The sequence below is a fragment of the Mizuhopecten yessoensis genome, unplaced genomic scaffold (genome assembly GCF_002113885.1).
Source record: "Mizuhopecten yessoensis strain PY_sf001 unplaced genomic scaffold, ASM211388v2 scaffold10483, whole genome shotgun sequence".
Lineage (NCBI taxonomy): Eukaryota > Metazoa > Mollusca > Bivalvia > Pectinida > Pectinidae > Mizuhopecten > Mizuhopecten yessoensis.
Genome location: NW_018408569.1, coordinates 130,706 through 150,415, shown reverse-complemented (window position 1 = coordinate 150,415; position 19,710 = coordinate 130,706). Strand labels below are relative to the sequence as shown.

Sequence of the window (19,710 nt, the reverse complement as noted above, 5' to 3'; positions counted from 1 at the left end):
TCAGAAACATAAACATAAATGTTCATACCGGTATGATACTGACCTTGACGACGTGCACACCTGTTTGATACCGACCTGGACCACGTGTACGCCTGTCTAATACTGTCCTTGACATCGTGCACGCCTGTTTGATACGTGTACGCCTGTCTAATACAGACCTGCACGCCTGTCTGATACCACGTGTAGGCCTGTCTAATACCGACCTCGATGACGTTCACACCTGTCTGATACCGTCCGGACCACATGCACGCAGTCTGATAACGGCTTGGACCACGTGCATGCAGTCTGATAAGCCATGGACCACTTGCTTGCCTGTCTGAAACCGGTGTGAACTAAGTGTATGCCTGTATGATACCAGCCTGGACCACGTGCAAGCCTGTCTGATACCGGCCAGGTCCACGTGCAAGCCTGTCTGATACCGGCCAGGTCCATGTGAACGCAATCTTATAACAGCTTTGACCATGTGCATGCCTGTCTGTTACCGTTTTTGTCAGCATACAAACTGTCTTATTACGGTTTGCACGTTTGTCTGATACCGGCCGAACCGAATACACGCAATCGGATATCGGCTTAGACCACGTGCACACTGAGCTGTCTCATAACGGCGTTGACAACTTGAAATCGTCTGTTGGACACCGCTCTTGTTTACCCAGGAATATAGCCGCGTGGGCCTGACCGCTTGAGTTCGATAACAGTCTGGATCACACCGTTTGTTCCACTAATGTCAGTTTGTTTACTAGATCACTGCAGGAATGAGAATTCAATTTTACAGCCTGTGGTGACATCGGAAATTTAATGGATTTCTGATTTTTACACTCGCTGACCACGAAGCTAAAGTCGATCCTTGATAATGCAATATTCTACAACCGGAAATGGTGGGAAACGCTCATTGGTTGTCGCGCAAATTGCGGAAGCAATATACGCATATTTGTTTCAAGGTGTTGACTTTGGATGGTTGTTTTGACTGGCCGTATACGTCTTCTTTCGGTAAAGTGCAGCTGCACCAGATGGCTTGTAAAAGATATCTTTTTCATGTAATGGCGCCTTTCATTACAGAACATGTTTCGTGGATAATTGATTGGATAAACTATTTTACACGGCAACTGTACGAGGTGATGGCTTCTAAGTGTTGATAAATATAGTCACTTTATACAGAACGTCTGAACGGAGATTAACGCTCTTACTGTTCATTGCACCCTATATAACAGGAAAGCTAAACATAGAATGATGATAAAAAGTCGTTTATTTTGTCAGCCGTCCCAGCGTTAACAATTATTCAGGCGCTAGTGTCAACACAACAACGATTTAGACTGTTGTTAGGTCGAGGACCTAATTAATAAACGACTCCGTTCTAGTCCGCAGACATTTTACTTGGTGGCGACCCGTACTAGTTAGTCAGCAAACATTTTAGTTGGTGGCGACCACGCACTAGTCAGCAGACACTTTACTTTGTGGCAACCCCGCACTTGTCACCAGACATTTTACTTGGTAGCGACCCCGCACTAGTCAGCAGGCACTTTACTTGAGGCGCCCCCGCACTAGTCAGCAGACACTTTACTTGGTAGCGACCCCGCACTAGTCAGCAGACACTTTACTTGGTGGCAACTCTGCACTAGTCAGCAGACACTTNGGCGACCCCGTACTTGTCACCAGACACTTTACTTGGTGGCGACCCCTTACTAGTCAGCAGACACTTTACTTGGTGGTGACCCCGTACTAGTCAGCAGACACTTTACTTGGTAGCGACCCCGCACTAGTCAGCAGGCACTTTACTTGGTAGCGACCCCGTAATAGTCAGCAGGCACTTTACTCGGTGGCGACCCCGCACCAGTCAGCAGGCATTTTACTTGGTGGCGACCCCGTACTAGTCAGCAGGCACTTTACTTGGTGGCGCCCCCGTACTAGTCAGCAGACACTTTACTTGGTGGCAACCCCGTACTAGTCAGCAGGCCCTTTACTTGGTGGCGACCCCGTACTAGTCAGCAGAAACTTTACTTGGTGGCAACCCCGTACTAGTCAGCAGGCACTTTACTTGGTGGCAACCCCGCACTTGTCACCAGACATTTTACTTGGTGGCAACCCCGTACTAGTCAGCAGGCACTTTACTTGGTGGCAACCCCGCACTAGTCAGCAGACACTTTACTTTGTGGCAACCACGCACTAGTCAGCAGACACTTTAATCTGTGGCAACCCCGCACTACTCAGCAGACATTTTACTTGGGGTTTACCCCGTACTAGTCAGCAGGCACTTTACCTGGTGGCACCCCGTACTAGTCAGCAGACACTTTACTTGGTGGTAGTGAGAGGCCGGAATCACTACATAGTCCGTTAGTCAGTCCGTTAACTTTTCCTTCCCTTGTCAACACTTTTAATATACGGTACAGCTCGTAAAGGTTCGTGATTCAGAATCGTAAATGTATTTTAGTTGAGGACTATGCTCTTACATTGTCCCCAAACACAGTTTACGTACAAATGTTGGGAAGTTATGGTTGTGACACAGTATTCGGAAATAGATACAGAATGTTACTATTTCTGTTCTAGGCTAATCTATTCCTTCTTTGCGTATTGCAGAGTTATCTTCTCTTGGGAGCAGGTATTGATTGTTACGTCATTGGTTTGTGCAAGAAAATTACGTCGTTTTCTCAAAAATTGATGACGTTACTCTCACAAACAAGTGACGTAACAATCAATCCCTGCCCCCAAGAGAAGATAACTCTGCAATACGCAAAGACGGAATACACGTTATCATATTTCCTGTTCTAAATCAGTGTTTTATTGGAAGTATGTGTCTGGACACGGACTAATTAAACAAATGTATTTGTATTTATGATATATAAATATGTATTAACGGTACGTGTTACATAATGCGTAAGACGGCATCTGACCGAGGAATCTTCTGTAAAACATTCAAGGTCAGTGTCGCGTTTTAAATATCATCCATTTACAGATCGATGGTTAAAAAAGCACGCCTTTATCTTCATAATAGCTAGAAAAAACCCCGAATAGGGGCAGTAGTGTAACATCACTCCAATATACATATATATAATTCACTCGAAGCTTAAGGTCTTACTTTAGAAATCACCAAACCAGTTTCCACTAACTTATACACTTTACGTGGATAACGACCTTTCTAATTTACATATAAATTTACGCTGTACTGTATGACTATATACGGGTGTTATTTTGTTTTAGGTTGCCGTTGTTTCAAGGTGCCGCTTTTGAGTATGTTGTACCGTTGTTGGCCCTTCAAACGTTGGATCCGGACAGATGTCATATCGTCCAAGTATCAGGTGGGTTACCCGCTCATACAGTAGCGAGTTGTTAGTCCTACAGTGTCATCTGTAAATACAATAATTGATGTCATGCAATATCCAAGTATAAATGTTTCATACAACTTTTTGTGTTCAGTTTGGCATGCGATTTTCAGTGTTAATATTTCCCAGACTTGTGGCGTGAATATGTCACGACTGCCGTGTTTATATCGACTGTTGGCGTGAATATGTCACGACTGCCTGTTTATATCGACTTTTGGCGTGAATATGTCACGACTGCCGTGTTTATATCGACTGTTGGCGTGAATATGTCACGACTGCCTGTTTGAATAGTAACTGTTGATATTCATACAAATGGTATGGGATGATGTTTCGCAACGACCTGCCTCTTCTACCATGTTTGTATCCAATATATATTTTTGTCTTAAAGAAAAAGAAATCAATTCGTTTCACAATCGTCTGTTTTCAGAGTATGACGTAATGAACTGATGTGTTTTTTCTTTCTCCTTATAGAACAGACCGTTTTTAATGAGATGACAGGCCAGAACGCGACTGTCTTGGTCAACACGACAATGGACGCGGACCAGGTCATCCTGACTAACACGCAAAGTGTAGGTCTATTTTAGCTTCCTGTAAATAATGTACATGTACCGACCCACTGAAGGCCAGCAGGCATTGACACCGGTACCATGACTTGTATTCTTCAGCAAACATCACACCGTGTAAAGGTGTATACTTTAATATATGTGGTACAGAACAACTCTTTATTCCATGGCACACGCTGCTGTTATTAAATTAGATGGTTTTAATGTGTACTATATGACATGTGGTGACAGACTAGTCACTTCAAATGGCAGTAGATCGAACACGACTCCAATCATCTGTCGTGTTTCTAACCAGGAATGAAACATGTGTTGACTTTTACTATCTTTTTTTTATGGTATAAAAAGGTTTGTTTACATGTTTTCCATACATGGCTGAATATATAGATGTTTACTGTAAAATATAGTAAAAGGTAGCACTTAATTAGTTACTTGAGTTGTAAGAGCAGTTATAACCAGCTGGCACGCACTTCCGTGTGTATACATGTACATGTAGGTATTAACCTCTGTGTATACATGAAGGTATTTACCTCTGTGTGTATATACATGTAGGTATTTACCTCTGTCTGTAAACATGTAGGTATTTACCCCTGTGTGTTAATACATGTAGGTATTTACCTCTGTGTGTAAACATGTAGGTATTTACCTCTGTGTGTATACATGTAGGTAATTACTTCTGTATGTATTTACCTCTGTGTGTATATACATGTAGGTAATTACTTCTGTGTGTATACATGTAGGTAATTACTTCTGTGTGGATACATGTAGGTAATTACTTCTGTGTGTATACATGTACGTAATTACTTCTGTGTGTATACATGTAGGTAATAACTTCTGTGTATATACATATAGGTAATTACTTCTGTGTGTATACATGTAGGTAATAACTTGTGTGTGTATACATGTAGGTAATTACTTCTGTGTATATACCTGTAGGTAATTACTTCTGTATGTATTTACCTCTGTGTGTATATACGTGTAGGTAGTTGTATATTCATGTAGGTAATTACTTCTGTGTATATACATGTAGGTAATAACTTCTGTGTATATACATATAGGTAATTACTTCTGTGTATATACATGTAGGTAATAACTTGTGTGTGTATACATGTAGGTAATAACTTCTGTGTATATACATATAGGTAATTACTTCTGTGTATATACATGTAGGTAATAACTTGTGTGTGTATACATGTAGGTAATAACTTCTGTGTATATACATGTAGGTAATAACTTCTGTGTGTATACATGTAGGTAATTACTTCTGTGTGGATACATGTAGGTAATTACTTCTGTGTGTATACATGTACGTAATTACTTCTGTGTGTATACATGTAGGTAATACCTTCTGTGTGTATACATGTAGGTAATACCTTCTGTGTGTATACATGTAGGTAATACCTTCTGTGTGTATACATGTAGGTAATAACTTCTGTGTATATACATATAGGTAATTACTTCTGTGTGTATACATGTAGGTAATACCTTCTGTGTGTATACATGTAGGTAATACCTTCTGTGTGTATACATGTAGGTAATACCTTCTGTGTGTATACATGTAGGTAATAACGTCTGTGTATATACATGTAGGTAATTACTTCTGTATGCATTAACCTCTGTGTGTATATACGTGTAGGTAGTTGTATATTCATGTAGGTAATTACTTCTGTGTATATACATATAGGTAATTACTTCTGTGTATAAACATGTAGGTAATAACTTGTGTGTATATACATGTAGGTAATTACTTCTGTGTTATACATGTAGGTAATTACTTCTGTATGTATTTTCCTCTGTGTGTATATACATGTAGGTATTTACCTCTGTCTGTAAACATGTAGGTATTTACCCCTGTGTGTTAATACATGTAGGTATTTACCTCTGTGTGTAAACATGTAGGTATTTCCCTCTGTGTGTATACATGTAGGTAATTACTTCTGTATGTATTTACCTCTGTGTGTATATACGTGTAGGCAATTGTATATACATATAGGTAATTACTTCTGTGTATATACATGTAGGTAATAACTTGTGTGTGTATACATGTAGGTAATTACTTCTGTGAGTATACATGTAGGTAATAACTTCTGTGTGTATACATGTAGGTTATTACTTCTGTGTGTATACATGTAGGTAATTACTTCTGTGTGTATACATGTAGGTAATAACTTCTGTGTGTATTCATGTAGGTAATAACTTGTGTGTGTATACATGTAGGTAATTACTTCTATGTATATACATGTAGGTAATAACTTCTGTGTGTATTCATGTAGGTAATAACTTGTGTGTGTATACATGTAGGTAATAACTTCTGTGTGTATTCATGTAGGTAATAACTTCTGTGTGTATTCATGTAGGTAATAACTTCTGTGTGTATTCATGTAGGTAATAACTTCTGTGTGTATTCATGTAGGTAATAACTTCTGTGTGTATTCATGTAGGTAATAACTTCTGTGTGTATACATGTAGGTAATAACATCTGTGTGTATACATGTAGGTAATAACATCTGTGTGTATACATGTAGGTAATAACTTCTGTGTGTATTCATGTAGGTAATAACTTCTGTGTGTATTCATGTAGGTAATAACTTCTGTGTGTATACATGTAGGTTATTACTTCTGTGTGTATACATGTAGGTAATAACATCTGTGTGTATACATGTAGGTAATATCTTCTGTGTATATACATGTAGGTAATAACTTGTGTGTGTATACATGTACGTAATAACTTCTGTGTATATACATGTAGGTAATAACTTCTGTGTGTATACATGTAAGTAATACCTTCTGTGTGTATACATGTAGGTAATACCTTCTGTGTGTATACATGTAGGTAATAACATCTGTGTGTATACATGTAGGTAATAACATCTGTGTGTATACATGTAGGTAATAACATCTGTGTGTATACATGTAGGTAATATCTTCTGTGTATATACATGTAGGTAATAACTTGTGTGTGTATACATGTAGGTAATAACTTCTGTGTGTATACATGTAGGTAATTCCTTCTGTGTGTATACATGTAGGTAATTCCTTCTGTGTGTATACATGTAGGTAATTACTTCTATGTATATACATGTAGGTAATAACTTCTGTGTATATACATGTAGGTAATAACTTGTGTGTGTATACATGTAGGTAATTACTTCTATGTATATACATGTAGGTAATAACTTCTGTGTATATACATGTAGGTAATAACTTCTGTGTGTATACATGTAGGTTATTACTTCTGTGTGTATACATGTAGGTAATTACTTCTGTGAGTATACATGTAGGTAATAACTTCTGTGTGTATTCATGTAGGTAATAACTTCTGTGTGTATACATGTAAGTAATACCTTCTGTGTGTATACATGTAGGTAATTCCTTCTGTGTGTATACATGTAGGTAATTCCTTCTGTGTGTATACATGTAGGTAATTACTTCTATGTATATACATGTAGGTAATAACTTCTGTGTGTATTCATGTAGGTAATAACTTCTGTGTGTATACATGAAGGTAATTACTTCTGTGTATATACATATGGGTAATTACTTCTGTGTATCTACATCTAGGTAATTACTTCTGTGTGTATACATGTACGTAATAACTTCTGTGTATATACATGTAGGTAATAACTTCTGTGTGTATTCATGTAGGTAATAACTTCTGTGTGTATACATGTAGGTTATTACTTCTGTGTGTATACATGTAGGTAATTCCTTCTGTGTGTATACATGTAGGTAATTACTTCTGTGTATATACATATGNTGCTTTGTGACAGATAATGTCCAGGTTATGTAAGATACATAGTGCTTTGTGACAGATAATGTCCATGTTATGTAAGATACTGGTGCTTTGTGACAGATAATGTCCAGGTTATGTAAGATACATAGTGCTTTGTGACAGATAATGTCCATGTTATGTAAGATACTGGTGCTTTGTGACAGATAATGTCCAGGTTATGTAAGATACATAGTGCTTTGTGACAGATAACATGTAGGTAATTACTTCTGTGTATATACATGTAGGGAATAACTTCTGTGTGTATACATGTAGATAATAACTTCTGTGTGTGTATACATGTAGGTAATAACTTCTGTGTGTATTTACCTCTGTGTGTATATACATGTAGGTAATAACTTCTGTGTGTATACATGTAGGTAATAACTTCTGTGTGTATACATGTAAGTAATTACTTCTGTGTATATATACACATACTAGCTTTCATGTGTTCCCCGTAAATATCGTTCCTGACCTGTTCCTTATTCCTCTCACACTGGCTTACATGTGTTCCCCATTAATATTGTTCCTGACCTCTGCCTTATTCCTCTCACACTGGCCTTTATATGTTCCCCGAAAATATCCTTCCTGACCTCTGCTTTATTCCTCTCACACTGGCTTACATGTGTTCCCCGTAAATATCATTCTGACCTGTTCCTTATTCCTATCACACTATCTTTCATATGTTCCCCATAAATATCCTACCTGAGCTCTGCCTTATTCCTATCACACTGGCTTACATGTGTTCCCCGTAAATATCCTACCTGATATCTGCCCTATTCCTATCACACTGGCTTACATGTGTTCCCCATTAATATCCTACCTGATATCTGCCCTATTCCTCCCACACTGGCTTTCATATGTTCCCCGTAAATATCATTCTGACCTGTTCCTTATCCCTATCACACTATCTTTCATATGTTCCCCATAAATATCCTACCTGAGCTCTGCCTTATTCCTATCACACTGGCTTACATGTGTTCCCCGTAAATATCCTACCTGATATCTGCCCTATTCCTATCACACTGGCTTACATGTGTTCCCCATTAATATCCTACCTGATATCTGCCCTATTCCTCCCACACTGGCTTTCATATGTTCCCCGTAAATATCATTCTGACCTGTTCCTTATCCCTATCACACTATCTTTCATATGTTCCCCATAAATATCCTACCTGAGCTCTGCCTTATTCCTATCACACTGGCTTACATGTGTTCCCCGTAAATATCCTACCTGATATCTGCCCTATTCCTATCACACTGGCTTACATGTGTTCCCCATTAATATCCTACCTGATATCTGCCCTATTCCTCTCACACTGGCTTACATGTGTTCCCCGTAAATATCCTTCCTGACCTCTGCCTTATTCCTATCACACTGGCTTACATGTGTTCCCCGTAAATATCCTTCCTGACCTCTGCCTTATTCCTATCACACTGGCTTACATGTGTTCCCCATTAATATCCTACCTGACATCTGCCCTATTCCTCTCACACTGGCTTACATTATTCCCCTAATATACTTAACTAAAGGAACTTCAAACAATCGGTAAAAGGTAGATTTGCTACCTGTCTGCGACACAATGTTATACTGACAAATTGTTATAGTTGGAAGTCAAAATTACAATATGTACAGTTTGGGAATTAACTTTTGCATTTAAAATTAATCACCCATTGCACTGTGATTTTTACTTGCTGATTTTTGGGTTCTGTGTTTCAGCTGATGGGAAGTCTGATGGTGGCGGGTTTTATCCACTTCCTGATAGGGGCCACTGGACTGGTCGGCTTTCTACTTCGCTTTGTGGGCCCTGTGACTATTGTACCAACTATACTCCTTATAGGGTTGTACATGACCAGGACGGCCGTCAAGTTTATAGAGGTTCACTGGGGTATAGGGCTTATGTAAGTACATCGTGAACTATGTATCAATGTACAAGGCAACACGGGAATTGTTCGGTTGTTCAGAGTGAGGCAACATGGGGGTTGTTCGCATCGGTTGTTCAGAGTGAGTTGTATACATCCGGCTGTACTTTGAGTAATTTTATGTTAAACGACCCATTGATGGTAATTGTGATTAGATTTAGATATGATTATACCAGTCCGTCGTTCTTTGATTGTCTTACTTTCATTCCAGGACGACAGCTATATCCCTGCTTTTGTCCCTCTATCTTGGACGATTTAAACTGCCAATTCCGGTCTGGACTCGGAAACGAAGCTGTCACGTGATCAGATATCCTCTTCACCAAGTATTTGCTGTAGGTTTGAGTTAAACATCCCAATGAGCTTATGTTATGGCATGTATGTTTGTCAGTCGTCGCCTATTTTTCGTCGTTGAGTCGAAATTGGTCATTGATATTCGCTTTCTACCCTCACTACCAACCATTTGTATCCTCCATTTGTGTCCGGTCAATGTTACAGCTTCTGATCGGTATGATGGTGGGCTGGGCGGTCAGTGGAGTGTTCACGGCCTGTGGACTGTTCAGTGATGACCCTAATGACCTTCAGTATAAGGCCCGTACCGATATTAACCATGATATCGTCACTAACGCTAGCTGGTTCTACTTCCCACATCCAGGTAGGTGTCAATAACAGATAATTACCTTAAATTATATTTTATTTCAGTCGGATACTAAAGTAAGTAAACAGGTAGTGTTTCATCAACTTGTGTGATATAGTTAACCATTTCTCTCCTAATTTGGAGATTCAAACTTTATTCTCTCATCATCTACATGTAGGTAGTAGATTTTAATCCTTGACCATATTAGACCTACCTTCAATCCTTGACCATGTAAGACCTACCTTCAATCCTTGACCATGTAAGACCTACCTTCAATCCTTGACCATGTTAGACCGACCTTCAATCCTTGACCATAGTTGGTCTACCTTCAATCCTTGACCATAGTCGGTCTACCTTCCATCATTGACCATGTCATTAGTTCTACCGTTATTCATTGAGCATCTAAGTAGGTTTACCTACCATTCCTGGCCATGTTAGTAGGTCTACCTTCAATCCTTGGACCACGCTAATAGCTCGACTTTCGACACGAGCCATTTTCTCAGCTTTTTGTTTTCTTTTGTTTAACGTTCTATTAACAGCTAAGGACGTGGCATCATGTGTGTTATATATGCGTGTATGTGTGTATGTGTGTTGGAGACAGGGTATGTTGTTGTGATTGCCTCCTTGCGATAGCGCGGATCTGATGCCGACTTTATAGTACTATCTTACTGAAATACCATGCCGAAGGCACCCAGCACAGCATTCCGCTCGGTCAAATAATACTGACAACAGGTGAACAAGTTGACAATACCCTTAAACTTGAACGTATAAGCAGGGAATATCCACTACAATTTTTAAGGAATTTTGTATAACCTGGCCTGGGGAAAAGACCCATTGCCTTCTGTACCTCCTGGGCGAACGATCAACATTAACTCATTCACCCCTGAAGCTTCATAATGAACTATTCCAACCTTTGAATTGGAGGAGTTCAAATGTGTCTTCAGCGGTGAACGAGTTAAAGCCAAAAGTGAGGTATTGCCAAGCAAGGAGCTAGGAAATAATAGGTAGTTAGAAATAGAAAGAAATATAAAGATTTATTTTGGTCGCTTCTGTGTCCCCAAGAAGAGGACACAAAAGCAACTCCTTAATTCTGCAAGGGGTTCCAACATTAGTCACCTCTCCTACGATACATGCAGTTCTCGATCCCCGACCTGCAGGGTGCGTTTTATAAGACTTGCCTTCGATCATTGACTTTGTTGTACGTTCGAACTTCTGTCGTAGACTTAGTACTTAGTAAAACAAATATGATGTTCAAGAACAAATGTATATCCTCGTTTAATTTACTGTTACAGTGGTATTTCCAAAAAGGTGCCAAAATTAAAAAGAGATAGGGTCACTCTTTCGCTGAAATAATTATTGCTGTATCTGTTCCGTTACTAGACAGTTATATTTTATATCTCGACTGTTACAGGACAGTTTGGCCTCCCCGGCTTCAACGTCAGTGTGTTTGCCGGTTTTATGCTGGCTACTGTGATTTCTATCTTGGACTCCATTGGGGATTATTACGCTTGCGCAAAGACGTGCAACGCTCCACCACCTCCATCACACGCCATCAACAGGGGCATCGCGGTGGAGGGTCTGTGTACGTTAATATCTGGAGTGGTCGGATGTGGTCACGCCACTTCAACGTACGGCGGCAACGTGGGCGCCATCGGCATCACAAAGGTACCTTACTTGATGTTCAAGCAGGACTCCAAAACGGGTTTAGTGGGTATCAGCTGGTGTCAACGCTACCAAAATCAAAGTATATGACAATAGGCAAACAATAACTCGAAGTATCCCATTTTATACTTTTACGTTAATTAGTGGAATTCAATTTTGTACATGTCTTATTTCAGGTTGGAAGCAGGCAGGTGTTCCTTCTCACCGGTATAATCTACATCGTCTTCGGTTTGATAGGGAAGTTTTCAGCTGTCTTCATCACCATTCCTTACCCCGTTCTAGGGGGCGCTCTAGTTGTCATGTTCGGAATGTTTATTGGTGTGGTTTTGTCCAATCTCCAGTACGTTAGTCTTACGTCCACTCGGAACATTGCTATCATCGGAACCTCCATATTGTTTGGTCTCATGGTACCTTATTGGGTGGAACAAAACCCCAACGGAATAGATACAGGTATGTAATACAAGATATTCCTTTGCGCTCAGTTTAGTCATGTTGGCTACTAGATAAGTAATGAAAACCAACATCTTTGCAATAACATTACATATATAATGTATTCTTATCACTTTTAGCTCAAAGTTTGATCATGAGAGCTTTTGTTTCCGGCCTTCCTCCGTCATCCTGCATCGTCCGTCATCCGTTCACAATTTGGACATTTTCGACTTCCCCTCAAGACCATTACTGAAACAATTGGCTCAAAGCACAGTACAGATGTCCCTTCACGGTTACAACATAGTGTTGTACCTTTTTGTTTTGAACTGAACATCTAAGATGGCCGCCTTAGTCACTGTTTTGCTAAACAAGTTTTCTTCTTCTCTAGAACTACTTAAACAGTTAATTCTAATCCTAGTACAAATCTGCCCGATGATGTCCTGAGCTAGTGTTGTTGCTTTCCCAATAAATCTGAAAATCCCACGTCGGCATTGTTGACTTAATCTCAAGCATGACTACAGGGATTGACTTCAGACTTGGTATACATGTAACGTATGAATCCCCAATCAAGTGCTTTTAAGTTCGGTGACGAAAAAAACAATCAAACATGGCAGTCCTGGCCTCTGATCGGCTAGGTTTTTTTCGATTTCTTTCCAAGAAGATGCGGAAGATGTTTCCAAACTATTCACCTACGTTTCTGCCGAGACACCCATCAAAGACGGACGACCTTGCCTCTAAATACCTGCGACATTATTTTAATTCTTCTCTAGAACAGAAGCAACGATTGATTTCAATTTCTTTACAAAGCATAAGGCAATTGAAGTACATATGAGCGATAAGACCCAACGGTCTCTTGTTTATTTAGAGAACGATTTATCAAACAGACTTTTACGATTCTTACTCTATTTCACTTGGCCTATCGACCAGAAACAGGCGGATGTGACGTAAACAATGATAAGGTACAGGGACGTCTAGGCCAGTTGTCGTTTGTACTTGTGAACAGATCAATCGAGAAATGTTCATTTCAGTTCAAACATTATAATTAGGTCATTGATTGTTTTTGGGATCGGATGGATTTTTCGTTCACGATTTACTAATTAGTGGTTAGGATCAAACATATATACAGTAAAAAAAAATTAAAAAAAGTATTGCATTTTCTTGCCTTTTATGTATTCTTGTATGTTTTATTATCATATTTTAATATTAATGTAATGGAAATATGTTAATTAAATCTTTATACAATGTAATGCTAATGTAATGCTAATGTTTTGTTAGAAACATACAATGTTACTTACCTCGGTCTGGAAATATAGTATTTGTCAAATAGCTGTGAATGAAGATATTGAAAATTACGACGTGATTGTGTGTTTAATAGAGATATTTCGGTTGATTGTGTGTTTAATAGAGATATTTCGGTTGATTGTGTGTTTAATAGAGATATTTCGGTTGATTGTGTGTTTAATAGAGATATTTCGGTTGATTGTGTGTTTAATAGAGATATTTCGGTTGATTGTGTGTTTAATAGAGATATTTCGGTTGATTGTGTGTTTAATAGATATATTACGGTAGATTGTGTGTTTAATAGAGATATTTCGGTTGATTGTGTGTTAAATATAGATATTACAGTAGGTTGTGTGTTTAATAAAGATATTGCGGTAGATTGTGTGTTAAATACAGATATTACGGTGAATGGTGTGTTTGATATAGATATTACGATAGATTGTGTGTTTTATTGAGATATAACGGTGGATTTTCTGATCCGTAGGTAACCCCGACACAGACCGTGTGCTGAGAGTGATCCTTGGTAACGCTAACTTCGCGGGAGCCGTGTTGGCGTGTTTCCTTGACAACACTATTCCAGGTAATAATTACTAGTGACGTGTGTGCATGCTTATTTGAATCTCTTCTCTATAATTAAGTTACAAACGATATCACCATGAACAGATATTTCAAATCCAGCTTAAGATTGGAAAGATATACTTTTTTTTCAATTCTTTCATTAATTTATTTAAAATTTATTCATTTATTCATTAAAATCATTAATCGTGAAAAATTAGACATCCGTGAGATATTATAATCGATTATTGCCATCTTTTTAAGGAACATAAAAGTATTTCTGTGTCCCTGGTAGGTCTCCAATGAAAGCCCCATGCGTGGTTATATGTTATCGACCTAGGTATTACCAGCCTTACATGGATTCCTAACACGAGTACGGCATTTAAGATTTCTTTAACATTATATGCACAAAACATAATCATATTGTTTTAAGGGGGGGTTACTGCACAGGCTGTGAACTATATATATTATTTGAAATCGGCGACTCACGAAGATAGGATCAATCCTTTTGGACAAGATTCAATAGTGATGTCCCTTCTTTTTTATTGACAATGGGCGGCGGGCCTTTTAACGTGTAGCGTTGCAACGCCTGGTATCTATTGTTCGTACATTGTAGTATGTGATAAGTCCTTGTTCAGAGGGAGAGTTCTTTCTACCTTCTATTGTTGTTGGGATGTTCTTTTGTCAAGGTTTCATTGAAATATTTCTACAATTCTGTTGTACATATTGTTTGGGTCATCTTCTATTATCCTCGTAATCACTTTTCCTATTACATTATTACTCGTAATCACCTTTCCTATTACAATGTACCATCGTCATCACTTTTCCTATTAAAATGTACCCTCATAATCACCTTTCCTATTAAAATGTACCCTCATAATCACCTTTCCTATTACAGTGTATCCTCGTAATCACCTTCCCTATTACAGCGTACCCTCGTAATCACCTTTCCTATTACAGTGTGCCCTCGTAATCACCTTTCCTATTACAGTGTACCCTCGTTATCACCTTTCCTATTACAGTGTACCCTCGTAATCACCTTTCCTATTACAGTGTACCCTCGAAATCACCTTTCCTATTACAGTGTACCCTCGTTATCACCTTTCCTATTACAATGTACCCTCGTTTTCACCTTTCCTATTACAATGTACCCTCGTTATCACATTTCCTATTACAATGTACACTCATAATCACCTTTCCCATTACAATGTACCCTCATAATCACCTTTCCTATTACAGTGTACCCTCGTAATCACCTTTCCTATTACAATGTACACTCGTAATCACCTTTCCTATTACAATGTTCCCTCGTAATCACCTTTCCTAATACAATGTGCCCTCGTAATCACCTTTCCTATTACAATGTACCCTCGTAATCACCTTTCTTATTTCAATGTACTCTCATAACCACCTTTTATATTACAATGTACCCTCATAACCACCTTTCCTATTACGATGTAACCTCGTAATCACCTTTCCTAATACAGTATACCCTCGTAACCACCTTTCATGTTACAATATCACCTTGTCATTACAATGTTTCCTCGTTATCACCCTTCCTATTACCATGTACCATCGAAATCACCTTTTTTGCATACCCCCGTTATAAAGGTTACTGTTGCTGTATGTAGACATTTAGCTACTTCATTTTTTCATCAAAGTTTATATAGATTTCAGGTACTCGAATACCTCGGATGAAAAACACCAAAATTCATTTAACATGGCGACGGGGGCATTCTTGTCTGACAGGCATTTATTAGATTTTTAAGTTTTGTTGCAGCTGTCTAACCATTTTCAATCATTGTATCTCACGATGCTATCAAGACTCATTTTTATCTCGCCAAACATTTCGAGGGGAAAACACCAAATTCAATTATCTTTTACTTTTGCAGCCACGAAAGAAGAAAGGGGGATCACCGCGTGGCAGAACGTGGTAAAGCATAAAGCTAAAGAGGATCCACACCAAGGCAAGGAGGAAATATATGAGGAATCTATAGACATTTACGAACCATTGCTTCCAAAGGCGTGGAGAAAACATTATATTCTCAAATACATACCATTTTTACCGGATCCTGACGAATACAACATTGTCAGTGATTGTGCCTGTTCGTCTCCGACAAAGTGCTCCTGTAAAGACATTAAGTTGGAGACGGCCTCGTTATGAGGGTACACTTCTACTTTAGGGATCCCGTAAACTCATTTAGATTGTATACCATATCATCGAACGCCAAAAGTTGTTTTTATTTATTTAAATCATTAATCAAAATTGGATATTTATTAAATGTAATATTTACCAAAACAAATTAAATCCGAAATCGGTATTTGAATAATGTATGAGATTAGATTTTATATTTGTCAAGATGATCTTAACTTAACATTCGGTTAACTGTTTAACTAAACAGACGTCAATTAGCTTATTTTAATTTATATCTGGATCCGAAACCTGCTGAAACGATTCATTCCGTTCAAACGTTTCTTATTTTAGAACATATGTTTATAATGTTTGCTCGACTCTGGGGCCATTTTATTAGAATCGGTTGATAAGTTGTTATTGTTATCATATCCTTTGACTGATTGTGTTCGAATGATTTTACTTTTGACAAGTATTAAGAATTGAGTGTGTTCAGTTGGCTGTAATTTCAACATACACCAAGGAATAAGTGTGTTGTTGGGGATACAACCTCTAACGAGTTTGTTTTGCAAGGGAGGAATTTGGAAGTAATCATGCTAATACAACATAGTCATTAACTTGACATTCATAAATCAACAGTAAATTTGAATGTAACTGAAACTTGTAGCACTTTCTTTGTGTGAAATGTTTCCAATATATAGGTTTGCTAATGTGATTCATGTAAACAAAGCGAGTTGTCAGAACGCTCGTCAATATCATCTCTATATGGTACTTCTTACTATAACATTTTACCTTATTGTAGATGGTTCCCTAGAGAAAACACAAAATGCTCTTACAAAAATCAAAATCATGCAATCATAATCGAAATATCTCAAAATATTATAGAATACGTAAACGTAATTGTGTTGACAACATTACATAAATGCATTTAATTACAGCTTGTTAAGTTGGCCTTGTTACATTGTGATTAGTTGTGTTTATAACATCACATTATGTTGATAGTTTTGGTTTGCTTAACTATTCGGTAGATACCTATGTTTTCCGAAATAAACGATTCAAGATATTCGGTTCTAGACAGGACAACATCTACATGTATTACCCGGATCGGTCTGCTTCCAAAATAATTACATGTATGTTAGATCACTAACCAAGTGCGTTTTTGTATAGAATTAGTATCAACACTCAAATACCAATTACTGTTCTATTTACTTTCGTAGCATTATTATTTATAGCACTTCAGAAAGCAATTCCTTGTCACATTCCTCTAGAGGGTAAATGTTAAAGGAAGCCGTTTATTAAAGGTTGATATGCATTCCTTTAGAAGAAGTGGGTTATTGGGTCCTCAAAAAGGTTGCAGGTTTAGCAACCCCTGTACATGATGATAGTTTTGCAGATGTAAAAATGCTGGGTTTTGTTAAACATATTATTGTGTCTGCAATCCATATCAAATATTGGGTTATGTTATCATTATTAAATACTGGGTTCTGTAATCCTAATAAAGTACTGGGTTATGAAATCCATATTAATTACTGGGTTCGGTAAACCATATTTATTACAGGGTTCGATAATCCTTATTAATTACTGGGTTCTGTAATTCTTATTAAATACTGGGTTCTGTAATCCATGTTGATTACTGGGTTCTGTAATCCATATTAAATACTCGGTTATGTAATCCTTATTAAATACTGGGTTCTGCAATCCTTATTAAATACTGGGTTATGTAATCCTTATTAATTACTGGGTTCTTCAATCCTTATTAAATACTCGGTTCGGTAACCATATGTATTACAGGGTTCGGTAATCCTTATTAAATACTGGGTTCTGCAATCCTTATTAAATACTGGGTTCGGTAACCATATTTATTACAGGGTTCGGTAATCCTTATTAATTACTGGGTTCTGCAATCCTTATTAAATACTGGGTTATGTAATCCTTATTAATTACTGGGTTCTGCAATCCTTATTAAATACTGGGTTCGGTAACCATATTTATTACAGGGTTCGGTAATCCTTATTTAATACTGGGTTCTGCAATCCATATAAAATACTAGGTCCTGCGATGCTGATAAAATACATGGTTCGGAAATCAACATCCAATACTTGATCCTGTGATCCTTATAAAAAACTGGTTTCTGTAATCCATGTAAACGTTGTTGGTCATTTGATCCCTATAAAATACTGAGATCTGTGATCCCTTTAAAATGGGTTTTATAATCCATATACTGGAGCTTTTTTTCAGTAATTAGATCTGGAATATGTTCCCATTTTGTCTACTCGCATTGTGTATTTGATTTCTCGTGTCGTGCTATGATATTATGTATATTTTGCTGATATATTGAAAATGCTTTTTGTTTAGTTTTTAACATTTTTATATGTCTGTTAATATTTTTCTTTAGAGAAACTTTTATTAACTGGTAACAGTTAATACATCATTCGCATAGTACTGCAGTACACAGACCAGTATACAATTTACTAATTAGTCACGAAAAACAAACAAGTACACACTGTTCTAAATATACACACTATTCTAAATATATACTCTGTTCTTAATATACACACTGTTCTAAATATACACACTGTCCTAAATATTCACACTGTTCTGAATATACACACTGTTCTTAATATACACACTGTTCTAAATATAAACACTATTCTTAATATACACTCTGTTTTAAATATATACACTATTCTAAATATACAAACTGTTTTAAATATATACTCTGTTCTTAATATACACACTGTTCTAAATATAAACACTATTCTTAATATACACACTGTTCTCAATATACACACTGTCCTAAATATTCACTCTGTTCTAATATACACACTGTCCTAAATATTCACTCTGATCTAAATATACACACTGTCCTAAATATTCAAACTGTTCTAATTATACACACTGTTCTTAATATACACTGTTCTAAACAAACACACTGTTCTTAATATACACACTGTGCTAAATATAAACACTATTCTTAATATACACTCTGTTTTAACTATATACACTATTCTAAATATACAAACTGTTTTAAATATATACCCTGTTCTTAATATACACACTGTTCTAAATATACCCACTGTCCTAAATATTCACACTGTTCTGAATATACGCACTGTTCTTAATATACACACTGTTCTTAAGATACACACTGTTCTAAACATACACACTATTCTTAATATACACACTGATTTAAATACACACACTATTCTAAATATAAACACTATTCTTAATATACACACTGTTCTAAATATACCCACTGTCCTAAATATTCACACTGTTCTGAATATACGCACTGTTCTTAATATACACACTGTTCTTAAGATACACACTGTTCTAAATAAACACACTGTTCTTAATATACACACTGTTCTTAAGATACACACTGTTCTAAACATACTCACTATTCTTAATATACACACTGTTCTCAATATACACACTGTCCTAAATATTCA

General features: G+C 37.4%; 1 protein-coding gene across 5 annotated transcripts in view; it reads left to right on the top strand.

The window, feature by feature from the left end:
* LOC110460823 (solute carrier family 23 member 1-like) overlaps positions 1 to 19,008 on the top strand; it is a 100,570-nt gene extending 81,562 nt beyond the window's left edge. For all 5 annotated transcript variants that reach the window (XM_021513991.1, XM_021513989.1, XM_021513992.1 and 2 more), the window contains exons 4-12: positions 3,193 to 3,290; positions 3,786 to 3,883; positions 9,364 to 9,545; positions 9,778 to 9,898; positions 10,062 to 10,218; positions 11,612 to 11,865; positions 12,039 to 12,312; positions 14,057 to 14,152; positions 16,020 to 19,008. In XM_021513991.1, coding sequence (XP_021369666.1) covers positions 3,193 to 3,290; positions 3,786 to 3,883; positions 9,364 to 9,545; positions 9,778 to 9,898; positions 10,062 to 10,218; positions 11,612 to 11,865; positions 12,039 to 12,312; positions 14,057 to 14,152; positions 16,020 to 16,291 — 1,552 coding nt within the window. In that variant the 3' untranslated portion in view covers positions 16,292 to 19,008. The remainder of the gene's footprint in view (positions 1 to 3,192; positions 3,291 to 3,785; positions 3,884 to 9,363; positions 9,546 to 9,777; positions 9,899 to 10,061; positions 10,219 to 11,611; positions 11,866 to 12,038; positions 12,313 to 14,056; positions 14,153 to 16,019) is intronic.
* The last annotated feature ends 702 nt before the right edge of the window (positions 19,009 to 19,710 follow it).